General features: G+C 38.9%; 1 protein-coding gene across 4 annotated transcripts in view; it reads left to right on the top strand.

The window, feature by feature from the left end:
- LOC124802706 (protein croquemort-like) overlaps positions 1-24,239 on the top strand; it is a 237,046-nt gene that overhangs the window by 161,411 nt on the left and 51,396 nt on the right. For all 4 annotated transcript variants that reach the window (XM_047263661.1, XM_047263660.1, XM_047263662.1 and 1 more), the window contains one exon: positions 23,063-23,274. In XM_047263661.1, the coding sequence (XP_047119617.1) occupies positions 23,063-23,274 (212 nt within the window). The remainder of the gene's footprint in view (positions 1-23,062; positions 23,275-24,239) is intronic.

The following is a 24,239-nucleotide window of genomic DNA, read 5'->3' on the forward strand; positions in this document are numbered from 1 at the left end:
ATGTACGTATGAGGGACCATACACATTTGATGCAATCGCAGAACACAAAAACAATTCTTTCTATACATATAACAACAGTACTGTAATGTTGCAACTGTTTGTTAGTTCTTGTGATGAATGTCAGACTTTGGTACATCATTCTGGCTAAAGAAACTAGCTCACTTCTGGATCTGAACTACGATGATATCACTATTGGAGTGATTATTCAGAGAGTGGGACCATTGGTTCTTTGCTCTAAGGTAATTAGACTTCCAGCAGCGGCGGCGGCATGTGAAACCTCTTGAGAGCGAGTTTTTGAGCACACCTCTCATTCGTGGCTGTGTTTGGCAATGACTGTCTGTAGTTTGTGAGTCTGTCCTGTGGTACCAGCTTTACTATGGGATCTCACTCTTTGGACAACACCACACGCCCCCCACTCCCACCCCACCCCGTCATCATGTAATGCTGTGTCACGTGACGATGGCAGCGGGGAGGCCTGAATGCGTACATAGATGAGGATACTAGGATTGAAGCGACAGCTGATGGCAACTCCTTGCTTGCAGCCCAGTATCCACCTTACAAATGACCGGAAGCATTGGCCAGAAAACTGGCCACAGGATGCATGCCCATATCCAGAGATGCAGACACTATAGTCAGGACGATGACAGTTGGAACTTTGGGGTGTCATGGTGGCTGTTCAGAGGTTCACAACACTATACAGCACCAACTGCGAGAGGTGGAGATGGCTGCTGGTGCAGACCCCACCAGGGTGCTGGTTCTGTGGACAAGAATTCTACAGCAGAATCACTGATGAGAGACTGCCACAGTTGATTTTGGTGACATCAGTGCAGCCCAGAGGAACCTTGGATTACTTAAGATGAATGGCCCAATATTTGAAATGAAGACACGGCGCTCCCAGTGCTGTTTATCTTGCCAAAAATTTTGAAGAAAACTTTGTCCTACGGACAATAATACTTCCGACCAGGCATTACAAAACATTTCTGCAGCAACCATTAATAATTATCCTGCCAGCAACTTCCCATCACGTGGTGAGGGCAATAGGAGGAAAGTGTAATCTGTAAGTATTGCTACCATGACTGTGAGGAGCCGAGTTTCTCCTTGTGACTTTTGAATGTTCGAACGAACCATTGAGCTCCATCGTTAGGCTGATGGTGAAAACGAGCAGATAGCGATATGGTGAATGTTATTATCATTAGTACAAAACTGTTGAAATTCGACCGGTGTGAACTGTGGTCTGTTGTCTGAGACAGTTACCGCAGGAAGACTTTGAAGACAAAAATAGAGGACCAAGCGAATACAGAAATAACAATAATGGTGGATGTCATGGCGCTACATACAGAAATTTACAGTACACATCTGCCACCAACAACCACTGTGTGTTCCAGAATAAACCCTTGAAATCACTGTGCAAGTGCAGTCACTGGAATAGGATTGCGGTGGAGCGGACTGATGATCCACACACAAGTTGTGCGGTGAGAGGTCGTTTGCTGAATCCGAGCACCCTTGCAGTGACAAGTGCAGTGACACCACGCCAGTTGCTTTGTGAGAACTATGCCCCAGTGATCTCAGTGCAACAAAGACAAAACTTCCTGCCGGAGGGAGTTACGAATCACAACCCATGCATCATCTTTCTTTGTATGTAGCAGCAGAGCACCTGACTGTGTGGATAGCATGTTACAATGCGAAAAGTAGGTATACACTACTGGGTGGGAAATTTCTTTCAAACTATGTGGCCGCCCATTGCAAACATGTTGCAAAACTAACTTTAGAGCCAGGGTGGAAGCATTTACTCCAGCAGTACGTCAAAAACCAAAAGAAAAATTTTGAAGAATTTCAAATTAGGAATGTCAGTTTGATAATATGATTCCTCAGATGAGTCAAACACTGTGTCGGTACCAGCCGTTAACCAAGACAAGAAGTCTGCATCCAAATGTGTGCAGGGGCCTGTGCAATAACTCGTATTGATAATTAGACAACAACAGAGCCACATGTTGTAATGTTTGCCCTCTTTGTGGAAGGAAGAGCTTGGAATTTTGTGAATTGTGGTTTATTTGTCTCATGATGTACATAATCTAAATCATTTGATTCAGGTACAGGAGGTATGTAAAAATAGCGGTAAAATTTCACCGCAAACACTTATCAGCTGATGTTTACAAACAGCATCATAACAACAATAATAATTCAATTTTGTTATGTTTATATACAATAAAATCTAAAACTTAATTGCCCCTTTCTCAAATTATTGTTTCACATTCTATGAATAGTAGCATGTCTTCCTCAGAATCTGCTGTAGCCTCATTTTTAAAATTTCTGGCTTGTTATTAAATATGTTTTTGCCCACTGACTTGTTATATATTGTCATCCCCATATGCCTTGGAGTCTGTGCATATAATTTGAACTGGTGTGTGGGTAACATAAAATTATTTTTGTTTCTCGTGTTATGTGTGTGGTTAAAATGATCTCCTCAAATAATTTTTGTCTCCTGTCTAGGAAAATTATATTTTCATAAATGTATATGGATGGAACAGTTGCGATTTGTAGTTTCCGAAGTACTGGGCGACAAGACTTTGCTGTGCAGTGCACAGGTATCTGACAATTTTATTTGCAGTTTCAGGATTGGAGATACACTACTTGACCTTCCTCAGAAAATCATTCCATATCCAATAACAAATGCAAAATAATTATGATAAGCAATTTTTTATGTACTCAAGTAAGTGGAATTTGCTAGTATTTGAGTAGCAAATGCAAAACTGCATAGTTTGATAGGAAGTTTGTGTTTCAGCTTAAGTTCCTGTCCACATCTACGATATTAGTATTGAAGTCAGCAACTATTAATATATTTTTCCTGTTTTCTTTACGGAGCTTTTTCAAGCAGGTAATGGAATTTCACCAGAAAAGCTTCAGTTGTAGCTTTCTCTGGTACTCTATAAATAGAAAGTACAACATTATTTAGGTATCTCGACTCAGTTCACACACACTTCATTCAAATGATTAAAATCATTTCTTATTTCTGTTTTATATCAGAATTAGTAAATATGCAAGAGCATCCATGTGATTTCTCTCGTCTACAAAAGCTGTTGTCTGATTAAGAATCTTCAGTTTTTGTAAGAATTTTAGTATTGTTGGATGTAAGTCAATGTTCATTGAGGTGAATAACTTCAATATTTTTACATTCAAATAGAATAATTTGTAATCCATCCACTTTGTTTACTTTTGTTTGAAAAGTCAGCACTTAGACCGTTTATATTCAAGTGCATTATGCAGGGACATTCTTTCCTGTTTATTGTCTCAAGCATACTTTTTCTTGGGCACTGTTTTGGTCATGCCATTTTCGTTACCAAACACTGTTTCTCAGCCCCATCATTTCATATAAGTTTCCCCTGTTTTTCAGAATTTTACTTGTATCAGTGAACATTTTACTAAGAATTTTGGATCCTAACCTATTTAAAAGAAGACAGTCTTTATCCAAACATTTATTGCCTAAGAATTTATTCCGATATATGAACACAGCCCCTAGGTCATTAATTTTCATTTAAATCATGATTTATTCTCCCTATATATCTATCACTGACTGATCTTCTGTAGGTGATACCACTCACCACAATTGTAGAGGCTTTGTAGAGGTTTCTGGCAGATTGAATTAAATGTCTTGTTTTACTTAAAATTTCCTCTTCACTGCTGCTTCTAAGAAAATACCTATGTGGATGGAGACTCCTTGTGATTCTTCAGAGATGCGTCAGCTGAACCATCCTGCGAGCTATATGTGTTGCTAAAGTGTTTCTTCAATTGGTGGGTCTCGATTCCTGAGTGAATGTCTATTGTGGAATTCGGCACCACAACATATTCCAGCAGAGAATCACCTCTAACAAGGAATTCATTTTCTTCACTCCGTTTTTTCATTGCTGAGACATTTTGAATTGTTTCTACTCTATGTTTCTTCTTGAGACTTCTGCGTGGCTTTCTTCCTTACATGCAGCAGCCTCGTTGTTTGAGTTACTGTGTCATTCCTCCCGTTTATGTTATTTTTGTATATCCCATGTGCTGTTTTGCGAAAACATTATTTCCCATGTTTTGAGTCACAGTTTTTTTTTCACTGATAGGTCTGCTTTTAAAGTGTCAGTGTCGCTATGAAGCATTTTAATAATTTCTTACTGTGAACTCACTGTGGAAGCTATTTTTGTGTTTTTGTCCTCCAAACATTCTAGGCATGACTAGTGAATATCATTGCTTATAAATTTTAGGCATATTTTTGAACACTATTTACATGATGCAATGTTTTTTGCCTATTTACGAGCATTGTGTCAATGCACTTTTCAATGTACACCATCTTGCCTTTCTGGAGGATTGTGAATGAAGCTGTTAAAGGCCAGTTATTCGTAATCGACTAGAACTTTCGACTGCACTGACAATGGTGGCACTTGGTAAATTTGAATGCAGTTGCTTTGTGGAGAGTTTTTGTGGCAAAAGCGATGGGGATACCAGGTGAACCAATTCTATGGGGGCACTGCAACAATCCACAACTAACACAACAGGCTTAGCTACATCAAAATTTATTTGACAGTGGCAACAACATAATGAAGTATCCTTTAACAGCTGAAATGTATCTTGACATTCTGGGACAAAAAGGAACACCTTTCTGGTACAGCTGGTTGAATGGAGCAGCAATTTGTGCCATGTCAGCAATAAGCTTAATATAATAGGTTAATTTCCCTACGACGACCTGCAACTCTTTATGCCAGCAAATCTGTAATAGTCAAGTGCAGATACCCTGTGTATTTATGACACATCTTAAATATTCAAGTTTTTCGTGGGCCAAGCAGCACTTTTCCTTGTTATACTTTAAGCTAGCCTTGGTGAGAACATGAAATGAACATGCTAAATTTACCGAATGTTCAGCATGTGTACGGCTCACAACAACTAAACCGTCCAGGTGGTTTACACACGAAGTGACTTGGGCTGTTAATTGTTCAAGGAAATGTTGAAAAAGAATAAACTGAAGCACTTATGGGTGGTAGTCTTTGAAACTAAGAACAATCCCAGGTCAGTGCAGTTCACAAAATATTGCTTGGACTGCTCATCCATTGGTAACTGTTAATGTGCTTCACATAAATAAAAGTCCAGAAAGAATATGCATTGTCCCAACCTGTCAATCAGTTGCTCTGGTCATTGGAGAAGAAAAGAATCCATCATAGTTTGTGGATTTTCTGTGGCTCTGAAATCACTGCACAGCCGTAAATCTCCTGAGAGGTTTTTAAGTATTACTAGGATGGAGATGTCCAATGGCTTGCAGAAATGGGTTGTATCACCCCATTGTCCTTCCACCAATGCAATTAGTTTGCAACCTGCTCATGTATAGCGTGGGGGGTGGGGTGGGGGGGGGGGGGGGCGGTGGGTGGGGGGTAGGCATAGCTTGATAAAATAATGGTTATCATTGTCAGTATTGTTTTCCTCAATCTTTAGCCCTATCTAGACCTGGATTAAAAAGTTTCCTATAGTAACTGTGCAAGTCAAACATGGGTATGAGGCTCCGATTTTTAATGGGTTGTCTTGTATACACAGCTAGAACAAATCAAACAAGTCTAAACAAAAAATGTTCCCATTGTTTCTAGAACGTACTACTTGGAATGAGATGCACTTTATAACATCACAAAAAGTTGCTGCAAACAGCACTTGCCCAGTTCTCTGGTATTTTGTATCTGTTATAAGTTGAAAAAATAGAAGTAGGCTTTTGTTCCTGTGGTCTGCCGATAATAACCAATCATATCATAAGTGTATTAAGTAGGGAAACACACACACCTGTGTATACTTCAAATTTATCTGTCTAATGAGCCACTCGTAATTGGAAAAAAGTGTGTTTTTATGTGTGTGTACTATGTTAGAAGGTGTCCACGAAGTGCAAAAGCGAGATTATTTGCCTCTCTCACACTGCCTTGGCCGTCACAACATTTAAATGCTTACAACCACTCTGTGGTTTCTCATTTTACTGGTGCTGTGCCTGGCAGCATTATAAACAGGTGATCCGGATAGGACCTTGCTTATCACGCTTGAAGCGCTTTGCTTCACAAGGGCATGCTTTGCTGTCATGAGTAGAAAAATACTGAACAAGACTTCCTCATCTTATTCTGAAGTAAACCTTGTGTGTCTGGAAGGCTCTGTTCTTACTGTTAATTGGAGTCCTGTTTTTATTCACTTTATCAACTGTAGACTGAGTGCCTTGTGCACTCTGAACAAGAGAAATGCATGGATCCTCAAAATCAACTTCAGTAGTGTCCACAATACTTAAAAACTCTTTAATTGGCAGAAATGTGTTCAAATACGGGTCTGGCAAGTTTAGGGTGCCAGCACTTAAGACTGCATCTGATACATTTTGCGTGACTGTATCACGTAGCATTACATCATTATTGTTTTGCCCGCAAGAACATTTGAACCTGCAATATCATGGTAGCCCTTTAAGTTCCACAGTCCACTATTTTAATGACTGTTCAGTTCAGGGTGCTTCTTACGACAAAAAAAAAAAGAAAAAAAAAATCCTGCCCAGTGACATGAATCTGTGCCTTGTAATGCTCATCGGTTTTCCTAACTAATTCTTCATAATCAGCTTCTTGTGGACAAAAGTCTGGAAACAGTTTGAGACACTTATTATAGTCTGTGGCTCCAGCAGTGGACTGAAAGATTGCGATGCGTGCCATAGCTCTAATACTTTAAGTGGAGATGTGAACTTCCAGTTGAGCACAATATTCTGGCCAGTTTTCTTCCCTGCAGCTATACTGGTGAAACTCTGAAACTTGGGAGCAGCAACCAACGGTGGTGTTGTTTGTTGCGGCAGTAAGTTTGTCATTTAAATACTGGTCAGCAGTGATGCAACATGCTGCGTCCAAAACTGAAAAACTTTAAGGACGTTTCAAATTGGGGCTCAGACATGGTTAAACACTTTAGACTAGATACAATAACAGTGAAAAATTTTCACCAGTGATGAGGGGAATGCCAGATACATCCACACAGGCAGAAATCAAGTGAAAAGTAACTCGTCACTATTTTTATGTATGGCAGATGAGAACACACTCATCGCAATTTTTATATGTTGTAGCAAGCCTAGATGACAGTTCTAAGTACTTCTGTAGGAGGTCGAGTAGGTGCTACAACATATAATGAACATTCGATCAGTTCCAGTAAAACACTTTAATTGCAGATACTTAAGAAGACATTCATGTCCATATCAGGGACAATACACATTTGATACAATCACAGAACTCAGTGATAACTAACTTACCAAATGAAAGCATTGGTATGTTGATAGGAGACAATAAAACACACACACACACACACACACACACACACACACACACACACACAAAATTTCAAGCTTTCGCAACCCAAGGTTGCTTCATCAGGAAAGAGGGAAGGAGAGGGAAAGACGAAAGGCTGTGGGTTTTAAGGAAGAGGGTAAGGAGTCATTCCAATCCCGGGAGTGGAAAGACTTACCTTAGGGGGGGAAAAAGGACAGGTATGCCCCCCACCCCCACACACACACACACACACACACACACACGCGCGCATCCATCCGCACATATACAGACTGCCTGTGTCTGTATATGTGCAGATGGCTGTGTGTGTTTGGGCGTGCATGCGCGTGGGCATGGGCGTGTATACCTGTCCTTTTTTCCCCCCTAAGATAAGTCTTTCCACTCCCGGGATTGGAATGACTCCTTACCCTCTCCCTTAAAACCCACATCCTTTCATCTTTCCCTGTCCTTCCCTCTTTCCTGATGAAGCAGCCTTGGGTTGCGAAAGCTTGAAATTTGTGTGTGTGAGTTTGTGTGGTTTTTATTGTCTCCTATCAACATACCAATGCTTTCGTTTGGTAAGTTACAGCATCTTTGTTTTTAGATACATTTTTCCCACGTGGAATGTTTCCCTACTGAATTACAGTCAAATACCACTTTACATTTAATTATGAACTCTGGCACGCTGTTCTGACTAAAAACACTAGCTCGCACCTGGGTCTGAAATATGACGATGTCACTATCAGAGTGGCTATACAAAAAGTGGGACCAGCACCACTTTGCTCTGACTTAAGTAGACTTCCAGTAGCAGCATCTTCGATGTCATCTCTCATTCATAGCTGTGTCTGGCAGAGATTGTCTTTAGCGTGTGGTTCCATTGTGAGGTATCAACTTTAGTATGGGACCTCATTCTTCAGATGACACCACACTTACATTTTGGTGGTTGACGTAGTTTTCATGTGAAATGTTTTCTTCCATACAGTTTTGGCCTTCAAGGCAAGTGTATTTGTTCAGATTTGTTTATTTCTAATTAACTCTTTACAGCAATATGTCACAATTCTCACCTTGGCCTTCACTGTATGTTGTTATCTCATCAGAAGTAGATTTTGCAGGCCATTTCCTCCAGTCTTGGTACTGCAGATCCCTCCAAAAAACAATTCAGGAATACACCTCTTCTCACTCAGTACTACCCTGGTCTTGACTGTACTACCCTCGTCTTGACTGTATTAAGCAGCTACTGTAATACCACCCTGAAATGAGGTCCGTTCTGTCTGCCATTTTGACCACCACAGCCAGAGTAGCTTTTCATCCCCTTTCCCAAAATCTCCACAATATCCTGGTCAGACCTATTGCTCCTTCTGCATCCGTTTCCCTACTCTATGGCTCCTACCCCTGTGGCCAACTCCACCATAATACATGCCTGATGCATCCTCCTACCACCACCTGTACCAGCCCTGAAACTGGCAGAACATATACTATCAAAGGAAGACCCACCTGTGAAATGACCAAGTCGTGCACCAGCTGTTACGTAAACACTGTTGAGCTTTCTACATTGGTATGTCTATCAGCAAATTATCAGTTAGGATGAATGGTCATAGATAGAGTATGTGTACTGCCAACACATAATATCCTGTTGCAGGGCATACTCTACAAAATGAGTCATGACTGTGTTGCCTGTTTCACCACAGGTGCCATCTGGATTCTTCCAGGTGACACCAGTTTCTCATAACTCTGCAGGGAAAAACTGACATTTGACATTACAACGTGTGCTTGCTTCTCACCACCCACCTGTCCTAAATTTATTTTAATTTTTGTGATCTCAGCATTCCTTTTGAGTAACTTTTCTTTGTCTTTACTCCCTTTTTTCAATTTCTTTTGTTTTCTGACCTGTCTGTCTACCCCACCACCACCACCACCACCACCACCACCACCACATTCACCATCTACCATGAACAGTGCACTTAGCTTTATGCTCTTATTGATTTGTGCACAACATTTTTTCTAGTAATCTGTCTTTCTTATTACTCTGTCTTCCACCTTTAACCTTCGAGCAGTTGTGCTGTTTTCCTAACACGAGCGGGTGTCAGGTGTACTTTGTACACATGTAAAGAATTGGTGTCTTTATATTACCAAGGTAAACTTGTATGAGCAGAATCAATGTTTAACCTTAGTCTACTTGAACAGCAATAAAATAACCTTACATAAATATTGTTTGGTTTAGGCACTGACAGTCTGTCTTTCCATCTCATCCTGTCCAGTAAGTCTCCTCTAACAGGAGGTTCTGAATGACTTTTCTGTCACTCTCCCCATTTCCTAAACGTTGCCAGGCCTTTTCCTTCACCCTTCTCTCTTTTCCTTCAAGATTTGTGCCAGAAGAAGCCACTGGTTCCAACAGCTTCCATACTTTTCCATATTTTTTGTGTGTTTTTTTCTCCTCCTGCTGCTGCTTGATGAGTAGATTTTTTATCTATCCAATTATAATTCCAGTTATTAGGCATTTTTGATAATTTATTAAATGTAGTAGATTTGATAGGACAAAGAAACTCAGCAGTTGGGAAAGAAACTTAGATAAAATTCAGTGATACTATACTCTCACCTATTTAATTTGAAATGAAGAAAAGGTACATTTTTGTATGCCTCAAGTGGAAGGCAAGCTTTTTTATTTTTGTTAGAGAATAAGAAACTGGTTGTACAGTGTTCATCTGTGGCGCACTAGTGTAGAAGGTGGTACAAATTCAGCTAAGTAAATAATCTGGACATTGCTAAAGATTATTTACACATTCAAGCCGACCTCCAGATTTTCCTTCTTGTGAGACTGTGATTGATGGACACATCACATTTGAAATTTCCGATTGTGATACAGTACTACTATAAATGACTTATTTATTTTCAGAGTTCTGTATTTTCCAAAATATTACATGAACAAATGATTGATGCATGAATAGAATCATAAACTTGTGCAGTTTGTATTGTGCCCACCTGCTGATGTTAAGAGTGCAGTGCTGTGGCAAAATGATAATGAAGCAAGGAAATTTTTGGTGTGTTGGAATATGCGAGATGTTTATCTGTTACAACAGTGCAGTGTGTGTTCGGGAGTAGTTATGGAAAAGAGCTGCCATGTAAACAGAGCATTGTGTGTTGGTGTCGACAATTTAGGGACGTTGTCACCATAAAAAGAAATGTACTGATTGACCAAGTGTGCCAGGTGCAACTGTGGAAAAGGTGTGGGAAAAGTTTTGTACAAAAAAAAAAAAAAAAAAAAGGTTCGCACAATCCATAAACTTGTATTACCACAGGAAAATGTGTGGAAGATTTTGCTACAGCAGTCACATTTCAAATCTTTTGTCTACAGCTTGTGCAACAATTAAAATTGGAAGATTATGGCCAGTGCTACCAGTTTTGCATCTCAATGCAGGAAGCACTTGAGGGTGAACGTCTCACCACCAAGCTGATATTCAGCGGCAAAGCATCCTTCCTTTTACTAATAAAAGTTATTCACCACAATGTGAGAGTGTTGGGAACTGAACATCCTCTTGCAATTGTGGTGCATTAACAAGATTTGCGGAAGGTTTAGGTTTTCTGTGCAATGTTACAGACAAAGTTGTATGGGCCATTTTTCTTCTGTTAGCAGACAATAACCTTCGTATATTGGTGCTGTGGTTTCTGCAACTGACTGCTTATTCTGAGAATTTCGTTTTCCAACAAGATGGAGCACTACCTCATTGGAGAATTGACTTTCATTGTTACATAAATGATGAATTCTGCATTGCTGGATTGGGTATTTGGTGAAGAGAATGTAGCTTTATTCCCTTGCTGCCCCTCTGTCCCCGGTCACCTGACCTAACACCTTGTGACTTTTTGCTTCGGGGGGGGGGGGGGGGGGTACATTAAGGACAGTGTTTACGAGCCCCCACTGCTAACTGCAAACAACACTGGAACAGATCAGACACATCAGTGCTGCTGTAATGACCACTGGCAGGGTGTTGCGACCTAAGGTATGGAACAAACTTGACTACAACTTGGAAACATGACCAGGGGAGCTCTCATAGAGGATTTGCAGAGCAGTAAATGCAGATTTTGAAAGTTTATGGTTTGATTCATGTATCAGTCATATTTGCATATGTAATATTTTGGATAATACAGAGCTTTGAAAACGAAAGACCATTTATAGTAGCCCTGTGATTTAGTTTTTTGTGTTTTGTGATATATTCAAATTTTTATTATAACAGTGAAACCCCTGTTTTATGTTTCCGTGGGGTCCAGACTTGAAAACATAAAATTGACGAAAATGTAGAATCGAGGAAAACATTAAAACCCCCAAAATATGAGCAAAAACATACGTAGTTGGGATATACGATCAAAAATTGTAATCCTCACCAGTTTTATAAAATCTGCACAAGTGTAGGAAATTAGAAGTATAAGAGAATGTTTATACAATATTTGTGGCAATGAATTTCATCAGTTCGTAAAAAATCATAGATGTATAACAGTAAGTAAAAAACTTGTCAAAATATTGAAATTCGTATCTGAGTACAAGGTAATTGAGCTATTTTCCGACGTGCTACAACCACAAATTATACGTCAATACACGTGTTTTTGAGGCGTCTTTTCTGTATGTTGACCCAGAAAAAAGCAGTAATTGACAAATGTGATGAATTAAACTGAAAACTGTGAAGTACGGTGAAAGGCATCATAATCCATCATATGGGGGTGAGTGTTTCCCTTCTATAGCCAGTGGCTGTATAATTGGGTCGAATAGACTTCCAGCCACATACACACTAAGCTTGAAACATGTTTCCCGCTACATGGTGTGGACACTGTTCGAAAACATCTTCCAAAACACAGAAACACCTGTCCGTAGCAATGTCTGTACAGATCAAAGGAAACAATGTTTTAGGACAGCTACCGCATGTCACTGCTGCATGGTGCAAGTGTATGTTTATATATTGCACTGTGTTTTCTGTTGCATAGAGTTGTTAGGTGTTCTGTTTTCTCTTGATGTATTAAGGTTTTTCCCAAAAAAAGGGGAGATGGGGGTGGGGGGGGGGGGGGCTGTGGAAGATAGGGCAGACTGTCAAGTTGTTGTTGTTGTTGTTGTTGTTGTTGTACGAGGCTGGTGGCTGCTTGTGGAATACATTAAGGAAGCAGGAGAAGAACATCAATAAAACAAGACACTGCACAGAATACTACTGCTACGTTTGGTAGAATATTGAGGAAGACTGCATAGAAAACAAAATAAGGTCGTTTTATTGTAACTTGCTTCGAAATGTGAAATATATACTCAAGGCTCTGGAATGAATCTCCCAGTGACAAAGAACTAAGACTAACAGTGTGTTTGGTTGTAATTGTTTTTCTGAATTTTTTTTTTTTTTTAAGAGAAGAAAGAATGATACCACATTTGCGAGATATTCAAAATCATTAGATGATACCCAAGTGAAGTTACAGAAAGCAGGGATGTCTTCCATATTCAGTTCCCATACGTAGCAAGCTTTTTCCCCACCAATTATTCTGTAGTATTTTTTTATTCACCAAAGACAGCTGTATGCAAACCAAGAAATCTATTTCTTACAGCTACTAATCTGATTTTACCAACTGTTATCAACTACTAGACAAACTCTCCATTAAAATAACATGATAGTTTTAAAACCAACTACGAAATTCTCCGATGAAAGCAACCTTATTCTGTAAAACTATGAAAAACTGAGAAATGCTTATAGTCTTCGGGTTACAAGTCACGACAAATAAATAAAAGAATTATAGTTCCCTCATCTCTACACATGACATGACAGACAATATGAAAACCATGCAACAAATAGGTAACAGACAATGTGAATACATTGAGAAATGTTTACTGCCAGTGTGGACAGAAACAGAGAGAAGAAACAAAGTTGGAAACAGAGGTGATACACTGCAGGAAATAATGTTTTCAAGAGAAACATTTTTCCAGTGGCTGTATGGACGCAGCTTCACACTACTTTTTTCAGTTGTGACATTATTAGTGGACTTTAGACTGTTGACTTTTGCAAGTTCCTGTGAACGACCCCCAGGTGAATGGCACATTGAAAGTATATCACACTTATCAAGTTTCAGTTAATAATGCATCAATGATGAAAGGCTTCCAAAAAAATTTTATGCATAATACAAAATTCAGATGAGTGAGCTGTAGCATAATGGGTAACATCACGGTTAGCTGACTTGGAGGTCATAGCTTCTCAGCTTTCTGGGTGCCAGTATTTTTTTCCCCACAACATAACCTTGTTATCACATTTGTAATGATCATAATACAATATGTTCTGCAGTATTCGATGTTGTTAAACATCTCTGTCTAGTTGGAGAACAAAGGGTGAAATATTTGCCTGCTTATTTCCAAAAGTGTAGTGATCCCAGAGTGTGTGGTTAGACAGAAACCTAAGAGTGCAGCTTACATTCCTGCGAGTGAAAAGAGTATCAATAAAAATCATATTGTTCCTTGTCACAAATACTTACTGCTTATTTCCAAATATGTGGCGATTTCCGTGTGTGTGTGTGTGTGTGTGTGTGTGTGTGTGTGTCAGCTTAAATTGCTGCAAGTGAAATGATGAGCAGTAACATTCATATTCTTCCTTGTCATAAATATTTCACACTTCGCCCAACCACATATTCCCCTAAAGAGTTATTGCTGTAACTGATACTATCCTGTCACTAATCCATAAACATCAGCTTGACACTATAGCAATCGACGTATCAGTAGCCTCGTTCCTGGTTGCCTTCACAGTGCCACCACGTTATGGTAACAGGTAAGTTTTAACATTGATCGTATCGATTTTTCACAAGGGCTACAAATTTATGGCGTAGAATTGCAAGAAACATAAAATTGAAATTTCATTGTACTACTACTACTACTACTACTACTCCTCACCTTACCCCCCCTCCCCCTCCTCCTCCTCAAGACATTGCTCAATTTATAATGCTTTTTGCGCATTTACACATCAGAGTTTACAAGGATTTTAGATAGCAAAACAGAACCAGTTCATGGTTTTCTGTGACTTGTTGAAGGAATGGTTTTTGTCTCTAACAATGTACCATGAGTTGTAGGAAAAAATGTGTGGTTACAGTTGAAGTTACTGAACAAAATACTATATTAAGTCAGTGGGAAATTTGGTTCACAAGAAATGTTTGAGGCATAGTATTTTTATTTTACTCTTTAAAACTTGTTTACACCTTTGAAGTCATTTGCACCTGATTTGGAAATCATGGTTGTCTGTCCCACAAATTAGTCCATACTATAGATACAAATGTATTTGTTTGGATTAATTATTGGACAGGTGCATAAGTTCACAGCATTTTTTCACATGTTTAATAAACACTACAGATACATGTAACAGAGACTTTGTTAGAGCACATTATCACCTGTAAAAGAGGTTCCTTGAAGGTTGTCCGATAGAGCGGGAGAGCCGAAAAAACGTGTAAATCTGAGGATGCAAGATCAGGTGAATAAGGTGGGTGCAAACTGACTCTCCCCCACAAACCCCAGTATAATGTTTTTTATTGTGTGTCTAGCAGAATATGGTGGGCATTATTGTGGACTAGCATCACTTCACACAGTCATCCTAGACTTTTTCTTAAACTGCATCTGCGAGACTTCTCAGTTGTTGACAATAAATGTCAGCAGCCATTAGTACACCGCGGGGAAGCAATTCGTATTTTACCACAGACTTGCTGCTCCTCCAGATGCGTAACATTATCTTTTGTGGATGTACGCAAGTCTTTGTACGGAGAGTTGCTGCTTTGTTTGAGCTTAGATATTCCTTTCTGCCGGCTGGAGTGGCCGAGCGGCTCTAGGCGCTACAGTCTGGAGCCGCGCGACTGCTACAGTCGCAGGTTCGAATCCTGCCTCGGGCATGGATGTGTGTGATGTCCTTAGGTTAGTTAGGTTTAAGTAGTTCTAAGTTCTAGGGGACTGATGACCTCAGAAGTCAAGTCCCATAGTGCTCAGAGCCATTTTATTCCTTTCTTTTCCTTATTTAGCATAAAAACACCATTCCTGGTTGCCAGTAATGATACAGGCTAGGAATAATCGGTGCTGTTTGTTAGCCAATTGATGACTAGCAAACAGAGATGCATGTATGGCCATCCACTGATTTCGTGATTTTGGCTTAGAGCATGTCTTACCCGTATATCTGATTTTTGAACCTTCCCCATTCCATGCAAATGTTGCACGATGTTGGAATGATCACAGTTCATCACTTTTGCCAGTTCTCGAATACACTGACATTGCTCATAGTGGATTAATGCATTAAAATAACCTTCACCAAACCCCACAAGTCTTCCTTAACAAGAGGATTAACTAATGTTGGAACAATCCCCTGTAAAATGAGAGAACCATTTTCTGGCAAATGCAGTGTCCAGTGGCATAATCACCATACACGGCACAAATGTCCCTGGCTGCCTCCACTGCTGTCAACCCTCTATGAACTCAAACAGAATAATATGTCGGAAATGTTCAGATTTCTCCACTTGGCACACTATTTTCTAATGTCCACAGCTCTGGTCACTGTCTCCAAATGACAATATATAAATTTAAATAGCAACAGTGAACTGCAAACGGAAAATTACAATAGATAAATAAATCCATAGCAACCGAAATGTCAACATGCAAAACAAAAATGCGTCAAACTTGTGCATGTACCTAATAAAAAGTTCATTCTGCAAAATATTACCATTGTGATCATAAAATTTTGTTATAAATATCCTATATTTGCTTAACAATAAAATTTATCATTATGTACACATGCTCTGTGAAATTGTGATTCCAGTAAATCTCTCTCTCTACACAATGCTTTACCCTTATGAATACAATTCACATCAGTGAAAAACTAGATCCTCATTAGATGCAAACTTCTACATCGTACTTGGCGCTCTCATTATGCACATACCCCTTATGTTGAATGCACAATACAAATGCAAATTGCAGAGTCACTATTGTAGCATAGTTACACATGTAACTTCAAAAATGTTATCACTCTGTCATACAACAAAAAATCCCCAATGCCGCAGCTCACAGAAGGCTGCAAGTGGAGGAAAGGTACACAGCTAAGCATCAAGACATGTGGTGTGCCAACGAAGTCTATATGTTCAGCCAAGTAGGGTTTTCCCTTCTTCATTTACATGTGTTTAATTCAGACTAACATCTTTATGTAGTTCAGATAACAAACTGAAGTTTTGTCATAGGTAAGGATTGAAGAGATATCAAATTCAGTGTACTAAAAATATCTATTATGTTAATTTCAAATTGGAAAACAGTTAAAGAATACTTTCAACCAGATGAGAATTTAATTAAACCATGGAAAACCCAGGATAGAATGTAACAGTATTATGAGAAGGAAAGTTGTGAACACACACAAACACACACACACACACACACACACACACACACACACACACGTGTGTACTGTTGACAAAGGCCATTGGCTGAAAGCTTTAAGTGTGAAAATCTTTTTGTTGTGCCTATCTGCAGCTCAGCATCTCCGCTATAAGATAAGAATTTAAGTGAGTTATTTAGAGTAATGTACCATAGACACTGATAAGCCACAACATTATGACCACTGCCCACTGCAAGGTTGGTTGCTGAATGGTGACATTGCAGGCACGACATGCTGTGAAAAGTGTGTAAGTGCAGCGGAGACAGGTGGGGATCACCCTAGCGAAGATATAGGCTGCAAATGGGAAAATCCACTAAGATAAGAGACTTCGTCAAAGAACAGATTATTATTACACGAAACCTTTAAACAAATATCTCAAAAATAGTGTAACTTTTCAAATGTTCATGTGCTACTGTCATGAACATCTACGGAAAGTGGTAGGACAGTGAAACTACAACTTGGCTCTAAATGGTTAGAAGTCTGACTCTTCGCAGAATGTGGGGTTTGGAGGCTTGTCTGCTCTGTAAACTAGGATCAATAGTGGTCTGTGGCAATTCTGCCGAAAGAGCACAATGCTGGTGCACGCTCAGGTGTTTTGGTGTACACAGCTCAATGTACATTTTTGAACATGGAGCTCTGTGGCAGACCACCCCTGCGTATTCACATGCTGACCCAATGACATCATCAATTACGATTACAGTGAGCATGGGACCATTGGGATTTGACTGTTAATCAATGGAAACGTGTTGGCTCTTTGGGTGAATCACAATTTTTGCTACACTAGGTCGATGGTTGTCTCCACAAATGCCAACATCGAAGTAAATGGCGACTTTAAACGTGCAGCATGCCTTGGACGCAGGCTAATGGGAGCGGTATTATGCTACGGAAGACATTCTCCTGTGCTTGCATGGTACCTGTGATAGTAATCAGACACGTTGACAGCTGCGAACCGCCTGCATCCCTTCGTGCTTGGTGTCTTTCCCGATTGATGTCATCTTGCAGCAGTATAATTGTCCATATCTCAGAGCCAGAACCACGCTACAGTGGTTTGAGGAGCCTTATAGTAAACTCCCCTTGATGTCTCAGCGACCAAATTTGTGTAGTATAAATCCTGTGGAACCATCTAGGTCCCTATCAGACGCCATCACCATGTACGCAAATCAGCAACCTGTTATTTACGCGAATTACGTGATCTGTGCATAAATATCTAACACCATATACCTCCACAGATCTAAACGAAACATTCAGTTTTATTGGGACATTTGTTCATACAGACAGTGCATAGGTGATCGTGACAGTACTAACAAACTATTTCATGAGTTATTCATATTCGTCATTTTATGTATATGTCTGTAATATATACTTCATATCACAGAATATCGGTGTGTGTTTGCAACTTGATGGAACAGAAAAGGTTATAGCATTGCTACAAAAATCAAAAGCCCTGTGTATACTGCACAGTTTGCCAATAGTTACTGTGGCAACAGAAAGACGTTTGACACTAAAATTAAGAATTGCAGGTGCTGATATGGAAGAAAAGTAACACACAATCGTTGTTTGGAAAGATGCAAGAAGCCATAGGCATAACTTTCTTTCCCTTGTTACCTAGGTAATTAACTCTTCCTTCTTTTTACATATCTTCCTTTCCAGAACTACTTGAGAATGCTGAAGATTATATTGCGAGTCAGTTTGAAATGTTGTTGCATGTACATCGAATGTTCTGTTTCAGATATTACTGATATGCAGTGCTGCTTTTATTTTGATGGAAATACAAACATTAATATTTCTTTAATTGTGGATATTAGGAACACAAACAGTATTTAACTTAGTTTATCGTGCATATTGCAATATATTTTAACATTCAGCTATTTGAGACATTCCCAATGTAATAACTGGTAGAAAGGTTCTCAGGCATAGCGATTGGTGGTGGTGTCTAGATTGCACAACATTTCTACAAGGCACCAGAAGATGACGAGCAGTTGCTTCCTAGAAATATTGTGTAGTTTAAACAATATCATGGCAATGTTAGAGAACCTTTAGAGCCATTTAAACATTTTCTTAAATTTACCTTAGTCCACTTCAGTACTCCATCAGTTAGTTTTTCTGTCTACAATTCGTGGTGTTTCAGTAGATACGTGTTGTCTCCTCCCACTAAAAGCATTTTCAGTTTGTGTGCCCTGATGGGTTGCACTTCATAGCTGTTGTGTGCGATTTTTTAGTGTCAGAATCACTTTTAAAACTGGTTTTATCAGGTTTTGGGTACAAATATCATCTTACATTATTTTAAATGCCACAATATGGCTACATGCTGACCATTTACAGGTTTCCTTCTTTTTTTTTGTTTTTTTTTTATGCAGATGTGGATTAGTAATTCCTGTTCACCAACTTTTTTTATATTAAAAAGGTAAAAACTCTCCTACAGAATAGGGAAATGCTTCAATCCTTGAACAGATATCTACAACATGCTGGTGGATGAGCACCATGTATTATTCTTACAGCATATTTCTTTCTTAAAGATGAGTTTCCCCAGCACATTATCCATACGACAGTACTGAATGATAATACGCAAAATACATCAACTTACTGATTTCTCTCCTCAAGATCTGCCATGGTTCAAAGTTCAAATTCGGCTGAACTAAATTGTTTTAAGAGTTCCAAAATTTTTATTTATTTCTTCCAGTTTAAATTCTCATCAGTATAAATCCCTGAAGTTTCTGCCCTAATTATTATTTCCTCGCCATGAGTTAACACTTCTCATTAGAGTGCTTCTAGCTAAGCAGAACTGATGTTGTGTCTTTTAAAAATTGAGGTGAGACCACTCACAGAACCAGTCAAAGAACATTGTTTACCATTTCTTATGTTGCTTTATATGTGCTTGGATTGATTACAATCCAAGTGCCATCTGAAGAGAAAAAAAAAGAAAAAAGACATAATCCCACTTCTATATTACACAGGTGGTTCATTCATATGTGAAACAATAGTGGACCTGTAATCTCATCTACTTAAAATAGTTGAGTTATTAAGTGCAGCTTTCTGCATTACTTTGGTTAGGTATGGCATTATCCAATGGTGGGCTGTACTGTCAATCCCACAAGTCGTCAGTTTATCAAGGAAAATATTGTGGATCTCACAAATGCTTTAGATAGGTCATAGAAAATACCAGCTTGATGCTATTTTGTTATTTAAATCTTCCAATCCACATTGTGATTTACTGAGGATAATAATGTTGCTCAGGCACTACTGTTCTAGAATACATCACCTTTTGAAAATTTTGGGAAATGTCAGTAGTGAAATGGGTCAGTAGTTACTGACAATTGAGCTGTCACCCTTCATATAGGGGGGCTTACCAATGGCGATTTCAGTCTCTCTGGAAAAATGCCCTGAGTTAGTGATGCATTACAGATTTCAGGAAATAAGTCACAAAACAAGTCTACTTTGCTATTGACAACACCACCAAATCCAGAGGAGCCCTTGTTTTTGAGAGAAAGTGTAATTTTCTGAGTATCAAAATGGGAAGTGGATGAGACATCCATATAATTTAGGTTTATGTGAGTTGGTTTTTCAACACACTGCCTTGATTTTTCTCTTAATCTGTTTGCCCCCTATATATCTTCTACTACATTTAATATATGACTGCCACATCCATAGTGATTGATGTTTCGCTGCTAGGTCAGGACAGGTACACATCAGGTGTTCAGTTCTGCTGTGGCCAATGGCGGCTAAACATGTCTCGTTGTGTTAAGAAATGTTTATTAAATGTACTTGCTCTCTGTGGCTGATCATTTATTGCCCTTTCCTTTAATCAGTAGTCATGTTTTTTCTGTTCTGTGGTATGTTGTCCTGTCTCTCATTTCACTACATTCCATATATATTTAACCCTGCTGTTGGAGATACTGACTTCTGACATTATGTGCCTGTTCCTTGAATTTTAATAAATTTTTCCTAGTAATTTTGAGTAGTTCTTGTAGTGTGTAACAACTGCACCATCATTATTTGTTTTTGCCAACAGATAAATTCCCTATTCCTTTCACAAGGCACTTTAGTCTCTCTAGTGATCCATGGTTTTTTATATAGCTGTTCACTGTCATCTGATCAGCTTATGTGGAAATCAATATCCAGATAACAATAAATTTTTATAATGGAATAGATTAAATTTTATGTCAGTATTTGATTCTTTATAAATCTCATCCCAAGTAATCTCTTGCAAACTATTCTTAAAGACTTTTCTTCTTGGGTCATTAACAATACCTATTTCCACGGAGGAGTGTTTATACTGTAAAGCATAATTAATTATGCCAATTTCTGCTGAGGATTGTATAAGGCACTGTCTTATTTATCGTAACTGTGTATTATGATCTGGGAGAAAATTTCTTAGTGGGTGTACGGTTATTTTCTACATCCACTTTTTATAACTAGAGTCCTGCAGCTAGTGTAAGATGATTTGATTTATTTATCAGTAACCAGTTTTAGGCTTGAGCTCATCTTAAGAGAATGGCATATGTTCACATCTACATCTACGTGATTACCCTGCTATTCACAATAAAAAACGTAAAATCAAACAAGACATTTGATACCCTCTGAAGGTGGGCTTAGGTTCAAGGCTAATTACAGGCAAATAATTCATTCATCAGTGATGATGTAGCTTTTTAAATATGGAATCATTGTTACATAAAACTGAAAAATGTTAGTGGCTAATGTTGTAGATCTACTTCCTAAGCACTGCAGGTTTTATTGAAAACCAGTTAATTTCAAATAAGTCACTGGATGTAATGTCCTTATTGTTGTTGAACTAACAGAACAAAGATTTCTTGACCGAATATCACAGGGTCTTCATAAATAAGTCAACTGGAGAGCATGTAGTACACATTAGCTACCTGAGAGAAGTGAGGTCAAGGCAAATTGTAGTAGTCCTTAAATTTGCCACTGCCATTTGCCTAAGCGATTTGCTGCTGGCTTGATGTATCGCTCTGCGGATTGGTTGACCAATCAATTAATTCATTGAGATTACAAGAGGTTATAAATAAAATATGGTATTCTTGGAGGGTGTGAGATGACTTTTAAACAGATAAAATAGTTTTATTAGAATTAGAGCTGTAGAAGATATGAAGTTGCATCAGTACACTGCCAGAAATAGTGAGAATCAGTCAAATGACGGGGAGTGGGAGTTGCTAGTGGAGTTGCAAGTCCTTATGCATATGTTGGGAGCTTTTCTGTGCAGAAACGCCATCCATTTTTTTATCATAATGAGTTCTGGTAAATATTACGTAATACTGATTTCTCAAGAATTGCAGTCCTTGTTTCCAGTTTGTTGTGAACTTGATGGGACAGCGATAACATCTTACCAGTTACATAAATGTGGTGTTTGACATTAATGTGCAATAGTCACTCGCAGACAGCAGGTCACAGCACTAGTAGTGGAGGGTATAAAATGCGTGTTGGAGGTTCCCTGAAAACAGATGAGGTATGAAAAATGAAATGAAACAACCTATGACATACTACTGACACTAATTGAATACAGATATTACTATTTCTCAATGCTTGTCGATGTTACTTGGTAACTGTATACTTGTGATGAACGGAAATGGTAAGGAATTCATTGATTCTGTAATGGAAGTTTTTCAAAATAAATGAAATGTAAATTTTGAGAATCGTTGTAAAACTGGCTTCTGTAAAATGGTAGGAACGACAGTGAAAATAATAGAAACAGTTCATTTGGTAGCAAAAAAGGGAGATCAGGGCTTGATCGCAGTAAGCAAGTACAGTAATGCAGAGCTGAAGAGGCCTGCACGAGGTAGACTAGGATGCAGAGCTACATCAAACTTCTCAGACCAAGACCAAGGTGACAATAATGAAAGAACTTGCCAAAATAGAAACTAATAAATTTGAATAAAATCTGTACAGGCATTAAGCCACTTGATTGTCTTTACAGCTGTGAGGGCAACTAGTAGTGACTGAGAACAATTTTTACACTATGTGCCATTAATGGACTAGTTCCTGGAGCTCTAGGCTCCTTAAAGTGAAATGAAAATAACCAAACATTTGATGGGTTTGTGTGTATTCAATAATAAAATAGGAAAATCACTTATCATAGGTTAACAACATGCAGTGGGAGAAAAATCTTTTCCAAACTTTCTTCTAATCATACATTCTCACGTACCAGTTCTTCTTACTTGCATTGGCTTTGCAATGCCACTTGCTTGTCTGTTGCACAATTTTACTGAAGAGCCACCTGTTTTCAGAAACTGTTTATCATCTTGTGCATGCGTATATGTGTATGCGTGTGTGCACATGTTACCATAATGCATGTTGGCATCTAAATCTGGCCTTGTAATCTGAGTGGTATCATACAGAATAACTTACTGACCTTTCAATTTACAGCGTAATGGTTCAGAAACGTATGATGGTGTGTTCAATATGTATACTGGTAAGGACAACATCGAGCTTCTGGGTACAGTTGCCGAATGGAATTACAACAGTTCTACACCTTACTATGAGCGACCATGCAGCGATGTCACGGGCACCACTGGAGAACTCTGGGGTCCAATCAGAAATAAAAATGATGTTGGGATATTTGCTCCTGACATTTGTATGTAAGTAATTTCTCCTTATTTTTGTTGCAGGACAGATCGACTATTTCAGTTATTTTGTGGTGAACTTGGAAAGTATCAGAAATGAGGTCTGAGCATTGCTTAATGTTAATGCATTTTGCAAGTGGCCAATGCTGCTCCATTTCTTCTCACAGTCTGAGCTATGCAGTTTTAGTAGGATATATTCACTGTGCCACTTTTCATTCATTATACAGGCTTAGGAGTGACTTTCTGCACTTCATCATGTATATCAATATCTTTCCTTATTCTCTTTCATCTTTATCCCGAGAAGGAATTTCAAAAGATACAACACAGAGCTGGGCACAAAGGCTATGCTTCCCTGGCACCTCACGTACACCACGGGCAGGTCAGTTGCTGTAAGAATGGGATGACTGTACAGCTTGTTAGAAAAAAGTTAGCTGTCTTCCTCGTTGCCAGGGCCGTACTGAGGAGTTCACAAAATAAGCCCTTGCTGAGGGTGAAGGCACATTGGGGAACCAAAAGTTAACCAGAGAAAAAACTCTGTTTAAGAACTAACCAGAACTATTGCAGATATCATTTATCTGGCTGCAGTGTGCAAGTTTCATACAGCTGCCTGCTTATGGTCATTAATGGAGTTCTTGCTGCTACTTCACTATGGTATTGTAGGACCCCAAAAGGTTGGGGAATAAGTAAAATTAAAAAACAGTTGCTAATGTGCTATTTAGCAAAAAGGATTCAGATCTTTTCCACTTTATGCTGACTGAGGAGTGGAGTGACTCACTACAGCAGAGGAAGTATGGAAAAATAGTGCATGAGACTTATAATTTGCTTACCTCTCCATCCAGTCAATCCGTCTTGGTGGGAGGGGGTGTCAGGCAATGCAGATTTGGCAGTTCTGTCAGGGTCATGGCAGCACCTCGGTATTGCTCTGCTTGTCACAGGTAGAAAACACAGCCCTATTTTGACTCATAAGTTCAGTTCTGTTT

Source organism: Schistocerca piceifrons, chromosome 6 (assembly GCF_021461385.2).
Source record: "Schistocerca piceifrons isolate TAMUIC-IGC-003096 chromosome 6, iqSchPice1.1, whole genome shotgun sequence".
Classification (NCBI taxonomy): Eukaryota; Metazoa; Arthropoda; class Insecta; order Orthoptera; family Acrididae; genus Schistocerca; species Schistocerca piceifrons.